The sequence below is a fragment of the Azolla caroliniana genome, unplaced genomic scaffold, assembly GCF_043228905.1.
Source record: "Azolla caroliniana isolate FFs.n. ecotype wild unplaced genomic scaffold, voAzoCaro1.0.p SCAF_1, whole genome shotgun sequence".
Taxonomy (NCBI): Eukaryota; Viridiplantae; Streptophyta; class Polypodiopsida; order Salviniales; family Salviniaceae; genus Azolla; species Azolla caroliniana.
The window spans coordinates 7,356,599-7,374,326 of NW_028230436.1; the positions used below are offsets into that span (position 1 = coordinate 7,356,599).

General features: G+C 37.2%; 2 protein-coding genes across 2 annotated transcripts; both read left to right on the forward strand.

Annotated features, from left to right (window-relative positions):
• The first annotated feature begins 274 nt into the window (after positions 1–274).
• LOC147868727 (putative mannitol dehydrogenase) lies at positions 275–2,917 on the forward strand. The gene is made up of 6 exons (XM_087322892.1): positions 275–358; positions 806–919; positions 1,025–1,252; positions 1,743–2,028; positions 2,368–2,521; positions 2,633–2,917. Exons 1-6 carry the CDS (start codon positions 291–293, stop codon positions 2,863–2,865), a joined length of 1,083 nt encoding a protein of 360 aa, XP_087179018.1. The 5' UTR covers positions 275–290; the 3' UTR covers positions 2,866–2,917.
• A 5,897-nt stretch (positions 2,918–8,814) lies between these two features.
• LOC147868728 (cadmium/zinc-transporting ATPase HMA3-like) lies at positions 8,815–17,454 on the forward strand. Its single transcript, XM_087322903.1, has 12 exons — positions 8,815–9,285; positions 11,275–11,520; positions 12,011–12,689; positions 12,987–13,244; positions 13,338–13,435; positions 13,678–13,933; positions 14,154–14,291; positions 14,449–14,776; positions 14,857–15,056; positions 15,161–15,309; positions 15,529–15,597; positions 15,687–17,454. Exons 1-12 carry the CDS (start codon positions 9,265–9,267, stop codon positions 17,130–17,132), a joined length of 3,888 nt encoding a protein of 1,295 aa, XP_087179029.1. The 5' UTR covers positions 8,815–9,264; the 3' UTR covers positions 17,133–17,454.
• Positions 17,455–17,728: the final 274 nt, after the last annotated feature.

Genomic DNA, 17,728 nt, shown 5'->3' on the forward strand with positions numbered 1-17,728 from the left:
GATAAAAAGCCTTGGCTTTCTTCATTATTTAGAAATAAAAAAGCAAAAATAAATAAAATAAAATAGATTTGATTTATTTCTTTGCGTTCCCAGAAAAGCTTAATATGCATGCATAAATTGATGCATGCATGAATGTATTCTATGGATGGAAAGCTAGCTATAAATACAGAGGGTGTACCTAGTTCGGCTCAAGATCAAACAAAAAGTGATCAAAAGCCGCTCCTTAATTCTATTCTATCTAGATCTGTTTCATCATTAAAAACATTACAGAGAGGAGGACAGAAGAAGACATGGAAGCTCATGGATATGCTGCCAACGATTCTTCTGGCACCCTTTACCCTTTCTCTTTTACTCGCAGGTTTATCCCCAATCCCCAATCACTAATCAACAAATGTCTAATGAGCAGTCATGAATCCGTAATTCATGACTGATAACCTATAAGCCATAAGCCTATATTCACAATCTCTTATGAACTATCACCAGTTATTAATCTCTAACCATTTAACTACTAAATTAGTAATCACTAGCCACTAATAAACAATCACTAAGCATTAATTACGAAATTCAGTAACCAATCACCAATCACTAACAATCCATAGATAATTGCATATTTGCAGCTCATTAATCAAAACATTAGATTGACCACCGTACTAGAGTTGTATGATAATAGTAAAATTGATTCCTTACCACAGATACTACATATTGATAAGGATGTAAGGGTTGTTGGCAATTATAATTAAGCATCGTGATTACTGTTGTTTACGAATAAGTAAGAATTATGGTGTAGTTAATCAATTGATTCCAGGGCGACAGGGGCTGAGGATGTGACATTGAAAATCACTCATTGTGGGATGTGCCACTCTGATCTCTCGCAAATTAAGAATGAATGGAGGGCATCCCAATACCCGGTCGTCCCAGGGTAAAAGCAATCGATTACTTACTTGTAAATCTTGGATTTGAGGACAGATCATTAAGATATTTCTAGTACAGTTCTGAAATTATATACATATTTCTGTAATTGCAGGCATGAGATCGTGGGCATCGTTATCGAGGTCGGTGCAAATGTAAAGGATTTCAAGGTGGGGGACCATGTAGGTGTTGGATGCATGGTTGGCTCATGTGGGGAATGTGAGGCATGTGACAATAAGGTCGAACAATTCTGCAAGAGAATCGTGTGGACCTATGGTAGTGTCGACATGGATGGCTCCCCAACTTATGGAGGTTATTCCAATGTGATAGTGGTCAACCACAAGTAAGTTTATATACATATCCCATAATGTGGCTTCATGTGGCATAATCCATGTTGCCTTTTTGTTGGAATTCAATCATGTAGATGAACATTAACTGTTTTGTTTGTTTAAGAATTATGTCTAATGTGGCATCAAATCGGCCATGATGAGAGTACAAGGGAATCCGTTGGTATATCCAACACAACTTTTGTATTTCTTATGATTTTATAATACCAGGGCGTATCTTTTTGTCAAAAAAAAAAACACAATTTATGTCTAATGTGGCATACTTCATGTTGCCTTTTTGTTGGAATTCCGTAATTTAAACTTTTCATGTAGATGAACATTAACTGTTTTTTTTGTTTTAAGAATTTTTTTGTTCTACAAGGAGTTCTAAATCATCCTTACTTACAAACTTGATCACATAGCTTCCTATCATCGCAAAAGTTATTGATCTTTCCTTGATAAAATGATGGGGATAAAAGTTAGGTTTCTGTTACCTCCTTTTGGTAGGTTCTTGTTGAGAGTTCCCGACAACCTACCGTTGGATGGGGCTGCACCATTGTTATGTGCAGGAATCACGGTGTATAGCCCAATGAAGCACTTTGGAATGACACGCAAGGGAGCGAAGCTTGGTGTCGTGGGCTTGGGCGGCTTGGGCCATATGGCAGTGAAATTCGGAAAGGCATTTGGTTTGGAAGTGACTATCATAAGCACATCTCCCCACAAAGAGAAAGAAGCTCTTGAGATCTTGGGTGCCGACCACTTTCTTGTGAGCAAAGATCCTCAGCAATTAAAGGTTAGTGTAGATCAATCCATGAAAAAGGTTTGGGTCTGGGAACTTTTTCTTGTCTAGTTGTAGGAGAGGATCCACATTTGGGAAATACCGGGACTCCTTATTTGGGCCTAGTAAGAAAGTCACAATAGATAACATTTGGATCTGTCCCCATGGGGAAATTGCCTTTAACATACCTTAATGTTTGTCGAAGAGAAACACGATGTAACACTCACTTTGATTTAGTTTGTAGTTCATGCTACATGCATGTTTTGTTCTCCACTCTACACACTTGTGTGCATACATAAAGGTCTCATAAGTCTCTTTGCTTGACTGTTGATTTATTATCTTATCCTTTGTAAGGGAGCCTCGGGGAGCTTGGACTACATCATTGACACAGTCTCTGCATCTCATCCGATCGAACCTCTTTTGGGCTTGCTAAAGATCGATGGAAAAATGGTGCTGGTTGGAATTCCTCAACTCCCATTGCAAATCCATCCGGGACCTCTTATATTTGGTGATTTAATATTTTCTTTCAAATATTATAGAGCTAAACCAAATTAATTAATAAACTTAATAAATGTTAGGCTCGATATTTTTAAGTGATTTGTTATATGTATATAACTAGGGAGAAGATCGATTTCTGGGAGTTGCATTGGAAGTGTGGAGGAGACCCAAGAGATGCTTGATTTTTGTGGGGAGAAGAACATAACGTGTACGATCGAGAATGTGTCCATGGATAATGTGAATGTGGCGATGGAACGCTTGGCCAAGTCAGATGTTCATTACCGATTTGTTTTGGACATTGAAAAAACCCTCAAATTAGAGGTCAAACTAGAAGATCTAAAAGTCATAGCCTAAGTGGCAAGACTTGATTTTCTCTAATACTAAATTATCATTTTATGTTTTGATTCTTTGGGAAGGGTCTATGTTACTTTGCAAGTAATACTAAATTATCATTTTATGTTTTGATTCTTTTTTTTTATACTACTTTAGTATTTTTTTATCTTTGGCTCGCCCAAAGGCTACAACTCACACGAAGTCATGTTTTATTAGCAGTACATAGTCCATCAGGGGGTGTACCGAATGGTATGAGTGAGATACATGCACAGGATGACCTCTAGGATATGATGAGACTCGCACCACGTTCCATCATGCAACTTGTAGACAAGGGTCTATGTTACTTTGCATATTTATTATCTTTCCCTCATGCAACTTGATTCTTTGGCAAGGGTCTATGTTACTTTGCATATTTATTATCTTTAATGTTATGGATGCATCGTTTATTCCAAAACATTTGGATAATAGAGATTGTATTATATGTATATGATATGAGATTTGTTAATGTTGAATACAGGGGAACAATCAATTCATGGGACCAAGACAAAACATTTAAGGGATTTTATCATCCCAAAAAGGTTTTAGAGACCGAAGCTATGTGCTAAGTTGCCTATGAGCCTAGTGAATTTGGAATTTCCCTAGCTTGGACTAATTCTATGTATCCTTGTACTTGAACATTATCAAAAGCACATTCTTCTTGTAGAAGTGAGAGAAAATGTTCTCTAATGAGTTCATATCATAAGCATTCCAATTGTACATGTGCTTCATCTTCCACGTCAAAAAGTTTGCCACAACAAATCCCCCTTTTTATGTGAACCCATCCAAAAGTGGAAATATTGCTTCGCTTCTGTGGTGCTATAGGAGTAGTGATGTATGTATATATATGACTGAAGTTTGTTTAATCTAACTTTTCCTCCTTTTCAGGTAGAAATTTATATGCTTAGAATGAATTTCAACTTACTTGGTCCTCATCCTTTGGTTTGAAGTTCATTGTAGGAAATCATTTTATAAAGAGTTGAAATAAGAATCTCATGGGCCTCAATTGTGGCAATTCGGCCAGAGCTTCTAACGTGTGCCATTTTTATATATTAATGTCAACAAGGATGAGAACTTGGTTTTGTGTTGTGCTATAGGAGTAGTGATGTATATATATGAAACTTTGTTGAATCTAACTTTTCCTCCTTTTCAAGTAGAGATTTATATGCTTAGAAAGAATTTCAACTTGGTTCGTCCTCATCCTTTGGTTTGAAGTTCATTGTAGGAAATCATTTTCTAAAGAGTTGAAATGACAATCCCATGGGCCTCATTGTCACAAATTGCAATTTGACCACGGCTTCTAACACGTACCACTTTTTATGTATTAATGTCAACAAGGATGAGAACTTGCATTTGTGCTTGTGCGGTGCAATAGGAGTAGTGATGTATATATAATTGTTGAATTTAACTTTCCTTCCTTTTCATGTAGAGATATTTATATGCTTAGAAAGAATTTCAACTTGGTTGGTCCTCATCCTTTGGTTTGAAGTTCATTGTAGGAAATCATTTTCTAAAGAGTTGAAATGAGAATCTCATGGGCGGTTGGGCCTCATTGTCACATTATGACAAGAGCTTCTAACATGTACCATTTTAATGTATTAATGTTGACAAGGATGAGAACTTGCTTTTGTGCTCTATTGGTACACATACTCTGGGGACTACCATGCATATATTCTTGATTTCAAGTATGATACACATAAATTATCCATACTCTTATTAAATCTTGATATTACATCTTTGTGTGGAGTCTTTAACAACATATGTGGTAGTTGCAATCCTAGGAATCGACGCATAAAGCTTGTCATCTCAACTTATCCTATCACTGAAATGTTTCAACCGTAAACTTCAATATATAACATCTTTTGGAAACAATAGACTCGATGATTTCCTTACCAATATATGGGGTAACATCTTGTTATCCTAAGAAACAAAGCATAAACCATCTCATCTCAAATCTTATTGTCTCTAAGATGTTGCGATATCGCACTTAGCATTGTTTACCAACAATGAACTCAAAGAGACCATGATTACTTTTCTCTTAGTGAGCTCATTAGTTGACTATGAATAAGTAACACCCTTGGTACACCCACCTTCTAGTAATGGGAGAACTTGTTCATGTTCAAATTAGGGTCCTTCTATCACCTTAACATCACCAAATGTAGGCAGCTTGTGGTTCATGGACATCAATCTTCTTTTACTAAAGACTTTCTTTTTTATCGACGTGTCCACATTCACTCAATGGTGATATTCTAGTCAGTCAATTGTTTAGTAAATTTATTGACGTGTCTTGGGAAATGCCGAAAAGTCTATTGTAGTAGCCACCCATGCACTATCATTGCCTCCTTTCTAGTTATTGCACATCGTAACTATAGATCCTTTGTTGGTTGTGATATGCTACCATTGCTTCCTTTCTAGTTACGGCACACCCCTAACTCTAGATCCTTTGTTAGTTGTAATATGCTACCATTGCGTCCTTCCTTCTTATGGTACACATTATCTCTAGATCATTTGTTGTTTGTGACAAATCTTCACTTATCATAGGTCGGTTTGGCACTTCATTCTCTCTTAGCATTGTCCACTTTTATCCCCCAACACCTAGCCTACTTACCTCTGTAATGTTTGCCCTCTTAACATTATTGGTTCCTTGGACACTCGCAACAAGCATCCCTATATTTATTATGTTAAAATTGTTGTTCTTACTTTTGAGTCCAAATAAATGTAATCAAATCACTTTGGCATATAGTCGTCAAAAAATTAGAGTATCATATCGTAGTTGAGTACTATGACACATTGGCCAAAGGAAGAAATACTGAGAAACATCCACGAGAAAGACTAATTGTTTGCTATTGACTTTACTTTCTTGATATCACTCAATTTTCAGCATGTTGGTGGTGTTTTCGTAAGTAGTATTATGCATGTCTAACCAAATACTCACAGAGACACATTACGTCTCCTTGGAGTCCTCCAAGGGATGTTGAGTTGAGGATATCATAATGCTATCTTGGAGCTCAATATCCTAACTATTAGGCTAAGCAATAAGGGACACACAACCTCTCTCCACTCAATCTCTCACACATGCATCACATCTTTCTCGGGAGCGGATGATGATGATGATGAGAATAAATTAATGGAGTATTATATTACAATACTTGAAAATTCTAATGATAAAAGAAATGATGATATCAAGTTGCCTATCGCTCTTTGCATGTCAAATTGCCTATTGCTCTTTGCATGTCAAGTTGCCTATTGCACTTTGAATATCAAGTTGCCTAACAAACTCATTTACATTCAGTAGTAAATGTGATGCACCAAGGACTACAAGGAATGAATGGGACCACTATGTCAAAAGTCCTAGGACATTCAAAGGATGAAGGATCTATGATGTCAAGGAATACGTCCCAATACATGTTCTTTTTTAAATAAGCTTTTGAAGGTTGTAAGTGGGAGACGATACTTACGTGCATATCTCAATTTATGAAATCAAGCACAACTAAAATCTTGGTAGTAGCACAAACACATATTTTAAATTGTAGTGAAGCATAGCAATCGGCAACGGTTTGAACCAAACCGAACCACTTAATGATTAAAACGGTTTGGTTTGGTTTGAGCCTTTATCGGCATAACGGTTTGAAATTGTGGTTACTGAAAGATCTTCCCAAATAATTTCGAAAATTTGGATAGAGTTTGTGCATAATCTTAGAGGGTTGTTGGATAGTATAAAAGGTAATACGCACCAAGCGGAGCTTACACGTTTGGAGTTTTATGTCATCTGGGACATAGGTATATTTTATAGACGGCTTGTTGATAAGGTGGAGTGGTTTTACTCAGCACCAAAGTATTTATTTAAGCCGATGGTTAGAATTTAGAAAAATACAGGGGATCTGTGGTATATCTTGTATGTATAGCCTTATGGCGTTTTCTAATACTAATGTAGTATCTTTTTTTGGAAAAAAAAACCGTGGTTCAAATGGTTTGACGATTTAGGATTGAAAATTGAAAATTTTCTTAATTATTTTTTTGAAACTCCAAAGCCTAAATTTGATATTTTAAGAAAAAACTTTAAATTTTTAAAATAAAAAAGTGTAAATTTTGAAATTTGACCTAACTTTGAAACCGAAACCGAACTGCAAAACGATGGTTTTAACGGTTTAACAATTTGGAAATCTCTAAAACCGTTTGGTTTGAGTTTAATTTTTTGTAATGATTCGGTTTAAATGGTTTCGAGGTTCAATTCGATTTAAGTTTCATACAATACTCTCGAACCGAACCGAACCATGGAAGATGGTTAGAAACATAAAGGCTTCCCATAGCATGTCAAGCAACGGATATTTTATATTCTTAAAAGCAAATACACACCCATGTGAGACGGTCCAAAACAACAAATGCAAAATGAAAAGACCAAGCACGAAACATAAAATTATACAAATATTTAAATAAACATATGAAAACAAACAAACAAATACCAAAACATACAAAATACATACAAATAAATATAATAAAGTACAAAAATTAAGTGGAGATAAAAATACATAAGTATGATGGAAAGGATCATTCAAAGGTAAACGAAAACAGAAATAGAAAAGGATAATAGGATACAAGATATCATATATGAGATATGGGATACAGCTAAAGATGTTACATATACAAAGATAATGGTATAGAACAAAATTCAAGTAAGGGAACATAGACAAATGCAAAACACAAAATACAAAGACAAATTGGTGGGGTGAGGTATGCACATAATACACCTATCCATTATTTTCTTCTTGTGAATGCAATTGGGCAAGAAGGAAAAGGAAAGGGGAGGTGGTTTGCGTGGGGGGAGGCGAATATGGCGACTATCTTTTTACGAATAACAATCATCATCATTATTATTAATGTTATTATAATTATGTGCATGTGCATACATACATCGATAGAATTAACAGATTGAAGACACCAAACTAAAAGAAAATTAGAATACGACGACATCATGGGCGGATCTGATGGAGCCGAAAGTCAATGATTAACCTTCATCCAACAATGGTCTGGTCGTCCTCTCCCTCTCTTGAGTCAGTGGGCTTCCACATAAGATGGAACTATTAAGTCATTTCTAGGATTTGTATATAACATTCTCAGCTGTAAATTTTTATTACTAATAGAAGAAGTTTTATTTTTGGGATAAAAAACAAGAAAAAGAAAAAAGAAAATTGGAATAAGAAAAGAAACCAATATACCTCTAGAAAAGTATCTTACATTTCGTAATCGATCTATCTGTATTATGTAGAATTGTAGGGCCCCAAATCCCAATGCTAATTCCATTCCTACGTATGTCGAGTTGTATTTATTTTAGTTGCGGAGCACTTTGCATGGGAAACCTAACCGAAGGGGGGGGGGGGGAGGGTTTAATAAATTTAATAGAGACGGGCATTACCCGGATCATTACATATTTATGTGTGTTTAATCAAAGTCAATGCTCCTTTACCTGTCTTTCCAACTTATGTATTATTCTCATGGTGGGGGGTGCGCAAGCACACACACACACACACACAGATACTATATACATAATGTACATATATTTATGCATGCATGATATATGTAATATGTAATGTAATTATGAATGTATGTAACGTGTGTGAGTTAGTGGCAATTGGGATACAGTCAAGTCATTGGGTGTTCTCAAGATTAGTCTTCAGTATACATATATCGGGAGGTATGTATGTATCAGGATGTATGTGTGTATGTATGTATGTATTGTATGTGTGTATCAGGATGTATGTATGTATGTATGTATGAGGATGGCTTGCATAGTCAATGGCTTCGCGCCTATAAATACTTACTTACTTACATGCAATACATACATAAATAGATAGACAGACAAATCCATCGTGTGTGTGTGTGTGTGTGTGTGTGCAGTGTGAGCGCGCGCTGGTATTTGTATTACAACGAGAACGCAGAACGCAAAACGCAAATAAAGAAGCGGTAGCACCAAGAAGAAGGACTACTTTGGTGGACATGCTTATGTCGTGCCTGTTCTTCTTCTGATTTCCTGCTGTGTTTCTTTTTGAAACGCAGAAGAGAAGAAGAGAAAAAACGCCAGGAAGCGGAAGAGAAGAGGTAAGAAGAAGAAGAAGAAGAAGAAGGAACGGAGGAGAGAGAGAGAGAGAGAGAGGCCTAGAAGAACGCAGGGAAGGAAGGAAGGTAGGCAAACTCTATAAGGCTGGAAGTGAAGGAAGAGACGAGAAGGAAGGACTCTCCATCTGCAAATATATATCCCATCAATCATCCATTGTAATATATTATAGTCCATGTTTATATGTATGTAGCCTCATTTCGAGCTAAAGTCTGCTCTCATAACCTTCTTTCCTCCATCGTCGATCCGGCAGAACTTATCAATCAAAGGAAATGATGGAGAAATCTCTCCAGGTAACCACCAATCTTATTGTTCTTCTTCTTTCCTCTTGTTTCACTAACACCAGGAAACATCGTAATCTTCTTCTTCTTTGCCATTATCATTCTCATTATCATCACCTGAATCTTCTTCTTCTTCACCGTTATCATGATTATCGTCACCGTATTCATGGTGGTTATCATGGTCATCTTTTCATTAGCCACGATCTCATCATCTTTAAGATTATCACTATCGTCAGTCACCGACCCTACCATCACTTTCACCATTGCCATCTTCTTCTTCTTCTTTACTGACTTTATTCCATGCTTTCATCTCATACTCTTAGAAAGTTACCTGCACCATTTCCTCTCTTTTCAGTCTACTTCATCCCGTTTCTCTCATTTCGTCAATACCGCAGCTAGTAAACACCTGCACCATTGCACAGGCTTTTCATGTGCGATTTTCTTCTTCTTCACCCGTCTTCTTCATTATGTATTTCTTTTCTCATTTCACTGCGTTACTGCCTCATTCTGAAAGCATAATTCCGTTTTCTTTTTCTTCTCCATCATTTTATCAATACTAGACCGCCGTCTTGCGCAGTTTGACTTATTTCGCCAACTTCATTAGTTTCAGCAATTATGCGCTCTTCCTCTCGCACTGTTCGTTACATCATCCTTTTCTTCGAATTTCCTGTGAAAATATCTATTTTCCAATATAGAATAACGGTGGATGCAGCTAACTACATAGTTCCTTACTAAAACGTCTCCCTTGATTGCATATACTAATTTCGTATCAAAATGATTGTTTTTCAAAATACTGTTGTGGAGTGGGATATAATCGCATAGTCTTCTATCAAAATGTCTCCCTTGATCGCACTCCCTAATCAAAATATCTGTCCTCCAAAACATAGCTGCATGAAACGATGTTTCCTGGATTTATATAGTAAATTAAATGCTCTGTGAAGGTTCTAATTGATGAATGCGAATAGTTAATCCCATATCCTCCGTTATGTTTATCTCTGTTGAAATATTTTAATTTAACAAAGTAAGGTAAATGCCTGTTTCCAAAAACATCGTTCTTGAGATTTCAATGTAATAATATTCTCACAAACAAGATCTGTCCCAAAATTGCAAAAACGATTGTAAGTTGTTCATTGTTTGCTATAAATATATTGCCTACATATTATATAGGTAAACTCATCTATCCAAGCAGGTGTATGTGTTTTGGAAAATTAGTAATGGGAATAAACTATTAAGTATCTTTGACAGCTCTGACCAGTATATTATATATATGTATGTATGTATGTATATATATATATATGTATATATACGTATATACACGGATATGCTTAGATGAGTTGGAAAGGTATTGTCGATGTATCTGAATTGGGGTTAAAATACGTATAGCTGACAACAAAGGTTTTCTGTGTGTGTGTGTGTGTGTCCAATTGAATAGGCCTCATAAAGTTACTAAGTTTAGTGGAATATCTGACAAATTTACATATATAGATCAGTAAGGTTCAAATTAAATGGTAAGTCATGCAGGCAAATGTGTATGTGCTCAAATATGCTTCAAAACCATAAGTTAGGTACGGAAGGTTGATTTGTTACCATATGGTTAATCCTATTGTAGTTTAGGAAGGCCTCAAAGTTTGTGTCAACAACCATATGATTTAACTTTTTGCTTAAATGATCTAGAAAAGTAACTTGGCTAATCTTTCATGAAGCGACAGCAAATTAACTTGCACTATATTTGGCAACCCTCATGCCGTGAGGAAGGTTTAGGAACGTAAATACTGGTGACATATGTCATTTCTTGGTTGCCATTGCAACACAATTTTCGAGGTCATCGTAGGTAGTTAGAATGGGGAGGCAAGGTAGATAGAAGATATCATCTATGTGAGCCTTTGCATGAACCCCACTGCTCGTTTCCTTTCTAGGTCCCACTTTGAATGTATATTTTCTCGTACGTTCTATAAGCTATTTGAGCAAGACATGATTCTATATATAAATGTGTTTCTGCAGGATCACGGATTAGCATTCAGGCACAAAGAAGCTAATCATTTACTTATCCGTCAAGGTAACAAGTTTTCATATGTCCTCGTTCCATCACTGTCATCCAATTCAGAGAAGGAACTTGAGCTCTGCTTCACTGACCATAGTAGCACCAAATGGAATCCTACGAATGAGCAGTGTTGTCTTAGGGAGGTGGATCACGTTCATGCTCATGTTCACAATGGGGACTTGGTAGAAGACATTCTTTTGGAAGAGGTAACAACATTACGCGCCACAGTTCAAAGTGTATTATTATTACAGATGAATTAGTTTTGTTCACTTTCATGATCATGTTCACTATTCTTTTGGACTATTTTGCAATAAATAGCACATAAAATATTATTATTGAGCGTGTCATAGAAGAATTAGCTTTATTCTTTAATATTAGAGCCACTTTTTGAAAGGCAGCACTATCGTTTCCAACTTTTAGCCTCGTTGGAAGAAAAGAAAAAATGTCAACGTGTGTATGGTTTCAAAAGTCTAACATTAAGAAGGGTTTTGCTAACGAACACTGATATTGAAAACCTTTCTTAAGAAATCAATTCACAACAGTGAGATGCTGTAAAACACAAGCTTTACCGCACACCATGTTTACATATTTGAATGAGAGATAGTTTGTGGGACATGTAAAGTCTCTTATACAGCACGCAATTTTCTTATTTGTCTCATTAACTGGTTTCTCTTCCATCTTCTTTTGATGATGTAGTGTATGGATGGATCAGGATGTTCTCTTCCTTTCCCATTCGATTTCTCAAGTTCTTGCATGAAAGCTCTATCAGATGGCATTGATAAACATCATGAACACAGAGAGGATGGTCATCATGTGCATGGGGAAGGGTGTGATCACGAGCAAATTCTCCATAGAGATCATTTAGATTGTTTAATGCCCATGAGTGATGGTTCCTTTATGTTGAGCCATGGACATTTAAGTGATGGTGAATCTCATGAGCACGGACGCCTTGTAAAAGTTGGAGAATCACAAGGAAGATCAGGAAAATGTTCAAAACGTTTCTTTGATTTGTTTCAATACCAGTGTCCCCACAATAACAGTACTAATATAGATGGTTTAATACATAGGACCTCTGCAGCTGCCTTTGTGAAGTGCTTACATTGTAGTTCTGATCCTGAAATTGTAGAGTTGTCTGATGTAGTAAAACCTCTATTAGAAGAAGAACAAATTATGATACCCATAGATCATAGGGTTGAACCAATAAAATTGACAAAAACCGTCATAGATGTGCTAGGGATTTGTTGTCCCGCAGAAGCTCCTCTAGTAAAGAAGCTTCTTGAACCTGTACCTGGAGTTCAAGAAGTCTCTGTGAATGTTGCAACAAAGACAGTGACAGTGCATCATGACACAATAACAGTGCCACCTTTGAGACTAGGTATCAGTTCTCTTAACTTTTTTGCTTAAAATTGCTATAATTGATTATAATATGCTAAAACACTAAGTTACCCCTCACATTTTGGCAATTTATCAGACTACCTCTTAAGTTTAAAAAAACTACCAGAATATCCCTCGGATGTAGTATTTCTGTACTAGAGGGGAGTATTCTGTTTATTTTAAGTACTTAGAGGTGCTCTGGTAAATACCCAAAATTTTAGGAATATTGTGGTGTTTCTCATGTTTAGTCTGGATCTGATTGATTTATTAATAACATTGTTTTTTCTATGAAAACCAGTGAAAATATTGAATAGTGCGCAGCTAGAAGCCAGCATTCATGTGTCTGGAGAGTGGAAGGCTGGGCACAAATGGCCATCACCGTATACTATTGCTTCTGGACTATTATTAGCTATAGCACTTTTCTCCTATATATATCATCCACTGAAATGGTTGGCCGTAGGAGCCATAGCAATCGGCATACCACCTATACTAGTGAAGTGTTTCGTATCTTTGCGACGATGTATACTAGATATAAACATTCTGATGATCATAGCAGGCAAGCAATGTTTCTCCTATGTTAGTAAGATATTACACCTTAAATATCTCATTATTGAAGACTCATATAGTAATGATTTTTCGATGAACCCAGTGATTGGTGCCGTTGCTCTTGGAGATTACCTAGAAGCGGGTGCGATTGTGTTTCTTTTTACATTTGCAGAATGGCTAGAATCAAGGTCTAGTGATAAGGTATGCACCATATTCGGTTGGATCATTGACAATACAGACACATGAAGTTTTAGACAATTGCTAGAATTAAGATTTAGGGATAGGGCATGCATATACTCTGTTGTCTCATTAACCGTTTTCTTACATAGGGAAGGGACCACATTCCCGCATAAATAAAGGGTCTAATGTTCAACATTAAGACCTTTTTCAAATAAGACACCATACTGATGTCATATCCATCATTGAACATGAATTGATCACAGGCCCGGCTAGCAATATCTTCGGTGGCAAGCTTGGCTCCTCAGGATGCAGTTCTTGCTGACAGTGGGCTAAGGGTTCCCGTAGCAGAGGTCAAAGTTGGGACAAGGATTTGCGTCAAAGCAGGAGAATCAATACCGATTGATGGTATCATTGCCTCAGGGAGCAGTGCAGTTGATGAGAGCAGTTTAACTGGTGAATCATTTCCCATAGAGAAAGAGATTGGAGAACGAGTTTGGGCAGGCACAATCAATATCACAGGTACATAATGTTTGCAATAATCTGGTATTCCTGACGATTTCTGAAATTATATCAATCCTGGACTTATTTTGAAAATACCATGAATATGATATACCTCACTTTCTGTGTGCGTATGTTTGAGACAATTTATTGCCTTCCACGTTGATCTGACATTAAACAGTTTTCACAAAATGACTGCTGTTTTGTTTTGTAGTTTTGAGATTATTGTGCTGCTTTTCAGGATTCATATGCATTGAAACATCGGCTTTGGCTGAAGACTCTGCGGTAGCAAGGATGATAAGACTAGTGGAAGATGCTCAAACTCAAAGATCTCACATGGAGCAGCTAGTAGAGAAGTGTGCCAAAATTTACACCCCAGGTAAATATGTCCGTGTGCAAGGATTTGAATGTATCACCTAGTTTTATTATCTCTCTATCAAAACATGATTGCACCGTTTAATTTCTGGTGTTAAGCGTCTAAGAGCCTAATAGGATATATTTTTCCCATTTCTTATTACTTCTCTGCATTTGTGCAGCTGTAGTGATTGTTGCTGTAGCTGTTGCAGTTATTCCAGTGATTGCCCATGCACATAACGTAAGTCATTGGTTGTATTTGGCACTTGTTCTTCTGGTGGTTGCTTGTCCTTGTGCTTTGGTAATCTCTACACCTATTGCAACCACATGTGCGATTGCACAAGCGGCCCGGGCAGGGCTTATTATTAAGGGCGGAAAACATTTGGAGGCTCTTGGCAAAATCAAAGTCCTCGCGATGGACAAGACTGGCACTCTAACCGAAGGCATTTTCCAAGTGGTGGAAATGCAACCATTGACAGAAAAAGTGGATACACAGACACTCTTGCACTGGTAAATATTAGCTATCCAATATGAAGGTATTTGGAAGCTTCCCAATATCGAGCTAATATTAGGTTCTACATGCTTCCTAGGGTTTCATCTATCGAAAGCAAATCAAGCCATCCCATGGCCTCTGCTATAGTAGACTACGCAAGGCTGCATGGAGCTGAACCAAATGGTGATGTCATTGATTTTACAATACTAGTAGGAGAGGGTGTGGGTGGTAAAGTGGATGGCCATGAAATTTGCATTGGGAACGAGCGTTTGGCTGACAGACTACGATGGACGGAAGGTTGTTAAATATATCTGCCTCATGTGTTCTCATAAGTCACCCACTGTCATAAAATAATACCGAATATGATACTTTCTCTCTTTCTTTTTTGGGTTTTTGTATAGCTGAGATTGGCAATTCTTCTCTTCTGGATAGCTGGAGAATCCAGGGTCTGACAATCTCCTGGGTTAGTGTCGATGGTGTACCTCATCTAATCCTCGGTGCAGGGGACCAGCTTCGAATAGAAGCAGTTGAAGCGTTAAAAAGCATCAGGGTATGACTCTTGGCCATTCTGTAAAGTGTTAATTTGGATGAGGAATCAAGGGTAAACGTTGTGGACGATTTGAATCCTTCTAGCTTTTTAGGTTTGTTGGTACTGCAGTTTATGTAGGGCTTTGCTTGAAGTTTAAAGGAATGTCTTGAAGAGAAAAGTGAGAAGCAATCATACCGTCGTAGTGTACCTAATATGAAATCATTTGTATATATAAAACAGAATCTAGGCATCCGGATAGCAATGCTTACTGGAGACAGCGAGGCTGCAGCTAGTGTTGTACATGGGAAGGTAAATCTAAAAACGTTGAAGTTTACAGATGATGAATATAACCGTCTCTTCCCTTTGTATGATAAATGTGATGTACTAAAACATTTCAGCTCGGAGAAATTGATGTACATGCACGGTGTCTTCCCGAACAAAAAGTCAAAGTGATTCAAGAATTGAAAGCAATAGGTAGGACAGGTATGGTAGGTGATGGTATAAATGACGCACCAGCATTAGCTGCTGCCGATGTGGGTATTGCCATGGGTGTTGCTGGGACTGCAATCGCTATGGAAACAGCAGATATTGCATTGATGACAAATGATCTAAGAAAGCTCAGTATTGCTGTTAAGCTTGCTAGAAAAGCTCGAGGCAAGATCCAACAAAACATCATATTATCGATTACTACCAAGATCATAGTTTTGGTTCTTTCGCTGGTAGGATATGCATATCTTTGGGTGGCAGTTCTTGCTGATGTAGGTACTTGTTTAGTAGTGATCTTCAATAGTATATTATTATTGGAAATGAAGAGAGATGGATCTCTGATCGGTCATAAGCATCACAATAAGGAATGCCACACTAATAATTGCTGCTCAAAAAATGTAAATACTTCGGCTCACAATGGGGAAGGGATAGCATGCATGAGCAGTGAAAGAAGCCACACAGACGCCAATCAAATAGATTTGGAAGCCAATTACTGCTTTGAGAAATCATGTTGTGAGAGTATACACAGTGGAGTCAGGAGGAGGGTTGGCTCCCGGGATGGTTTGTCATGTGACAAGAATTGTCATGAAGTAGCAGGAGGCTCTCCATTCGAACATGACTCCTGTTGCAGAAAGACAGGTGAGACTGAAAAATGTACGAAAATCCAACCTAAATGTTGTCAGAAGAAAGCCACGAAAAAACAATGTAGTAGTAAAAAACATAAGAACCATAATCATCATGATCACAACCATGAAGAAATATGTCATCAGTTGAATGGGACTGCAAACACTAGTTCTAATCATGCTGCTTCTGCTGAATGCTGTGATATCACGTCATTGAAGGATCAAACGCACTACAAGGATGCAGATTTCCTTATTCATGATAATAGTGAATCAGCTTTGGTTTTCCATGACCATGGATGCGTATCCAATGGGAAGGATAAGTCTGGCGGAAAAGCTTGTTGTAGAAGCTCAATCCATGGATCAGTTGATCGATACGATCACAAGGAAAACTTCAACCCATCGACGAAAAACTGGGATTCCAATGCTCATAATGTGTCAACAACGTGCGGCTTTATATCTTCTGGGGATGAAGCGTCATGTGGATTGATAAATCTGCAAGCAAGCTGTGTCAGAAATAATGAATTAAGTGAGACATCATTACAAGGGAGGTGTAGAGGAAGTGATGATGAGGAAAGAGGATATGGGTGCAGTCACATTCAATTAGGTGAGGCAAATGGGTGCGGAAGCCATGGTAATGAAGGAGTTCAAGCAAATATTTTGAAGGATTCTTGCCCAGCCACCATCTCTACACAACACACCAAAGGATGTGAAAATGGGGGATGCTGTGATCACTAGGCCTAGGCCCATGTGTTTGTGTATATGTAGTGTGTTCATGCCCAGAACAACCATTTGAATATATTGGATATGGAAGGCCACCCAAGAGAGACAAAATAAAACTTATGTATTGCAATGGTTTATAAGGATGGTAAAAAGAGAAAACAAACATTAAATTCTTGATTCACTATTTGATAATTAGGCACTAAAAAAGCTCGTTGAGAAAGGTTATTGCTAGACAAAATTCTAAACACATTGCCTACTCAACAATGCTAAACTAAATTCTCTTCGACAATCTGTAAAAACATTCAAATCAAATCAAAATTACAACGGTATTTGATCATTTATAAATTTCACATCAAACTATTGGAAGTCTGTACTTCAAATGTATTATACGTTACACCAGCATTTCAAACAACATGAGGAAATGTTTCATTGAAGCAAATACCATCTGGTTTTTAGCATATCCCTATTTTTTAGCTCTTGCATACACCTTTGTTCCCTATGGCTTTTCTTCCTTGTGATAGTGGAACAATATCTCATGTCGTATTTTTATGGAGAGCTTTAATTTCTCCATGCATTGTTGCCATCAAAAGAAAGCCCTTTCTCTTTGTAGC

Excerpts from the sequence above, each read along its gene's own strand:
- LOC147868727 (XM_087322892.1), top strand. The coding sequence starts at position 291 with ATGGAAGCTCATGGATATGCTGCCAACGATTCTTCTGGCACCCTTTAC. Across the intron at positions 1,253-1,742 it reads GTGATAGTGGTCAACCACAA|GTTCTTGTTGAGAGTTCCCG; the intron begins GTAAGTTTATAT and ends TCCTTTTGGTAG. Across the intron at positions 2,029-2,367 it reads AAGATCCTCAGCAATTAAAG|GGAGCCTCGGGGAGCTTGGA; the intron begins GTTAGTGTAGAT and ends ATCCTTTGTAAG.
- LOC147868728 (XM_087322903.1), top strand. The coding sequence starts at position 9,265 with ATGATGGAGAAATCTCTCCAG. Across the intron at positions 14,292-14,448 it reads TGCCAAAATTTACACCCCAG|CTGTAGTGATTGTTGCTGTA; the intron begins GTAAATATGTCC and ends GCATTTGTGCAG. Across the intron at positions 15,057-15,160 it reads CAGACTACGATGGACGGAAG|CTGAGATTGGCAATTCTTCT; the intron begins GTTGTTAAATAT and ends GTTTTTGTATAG.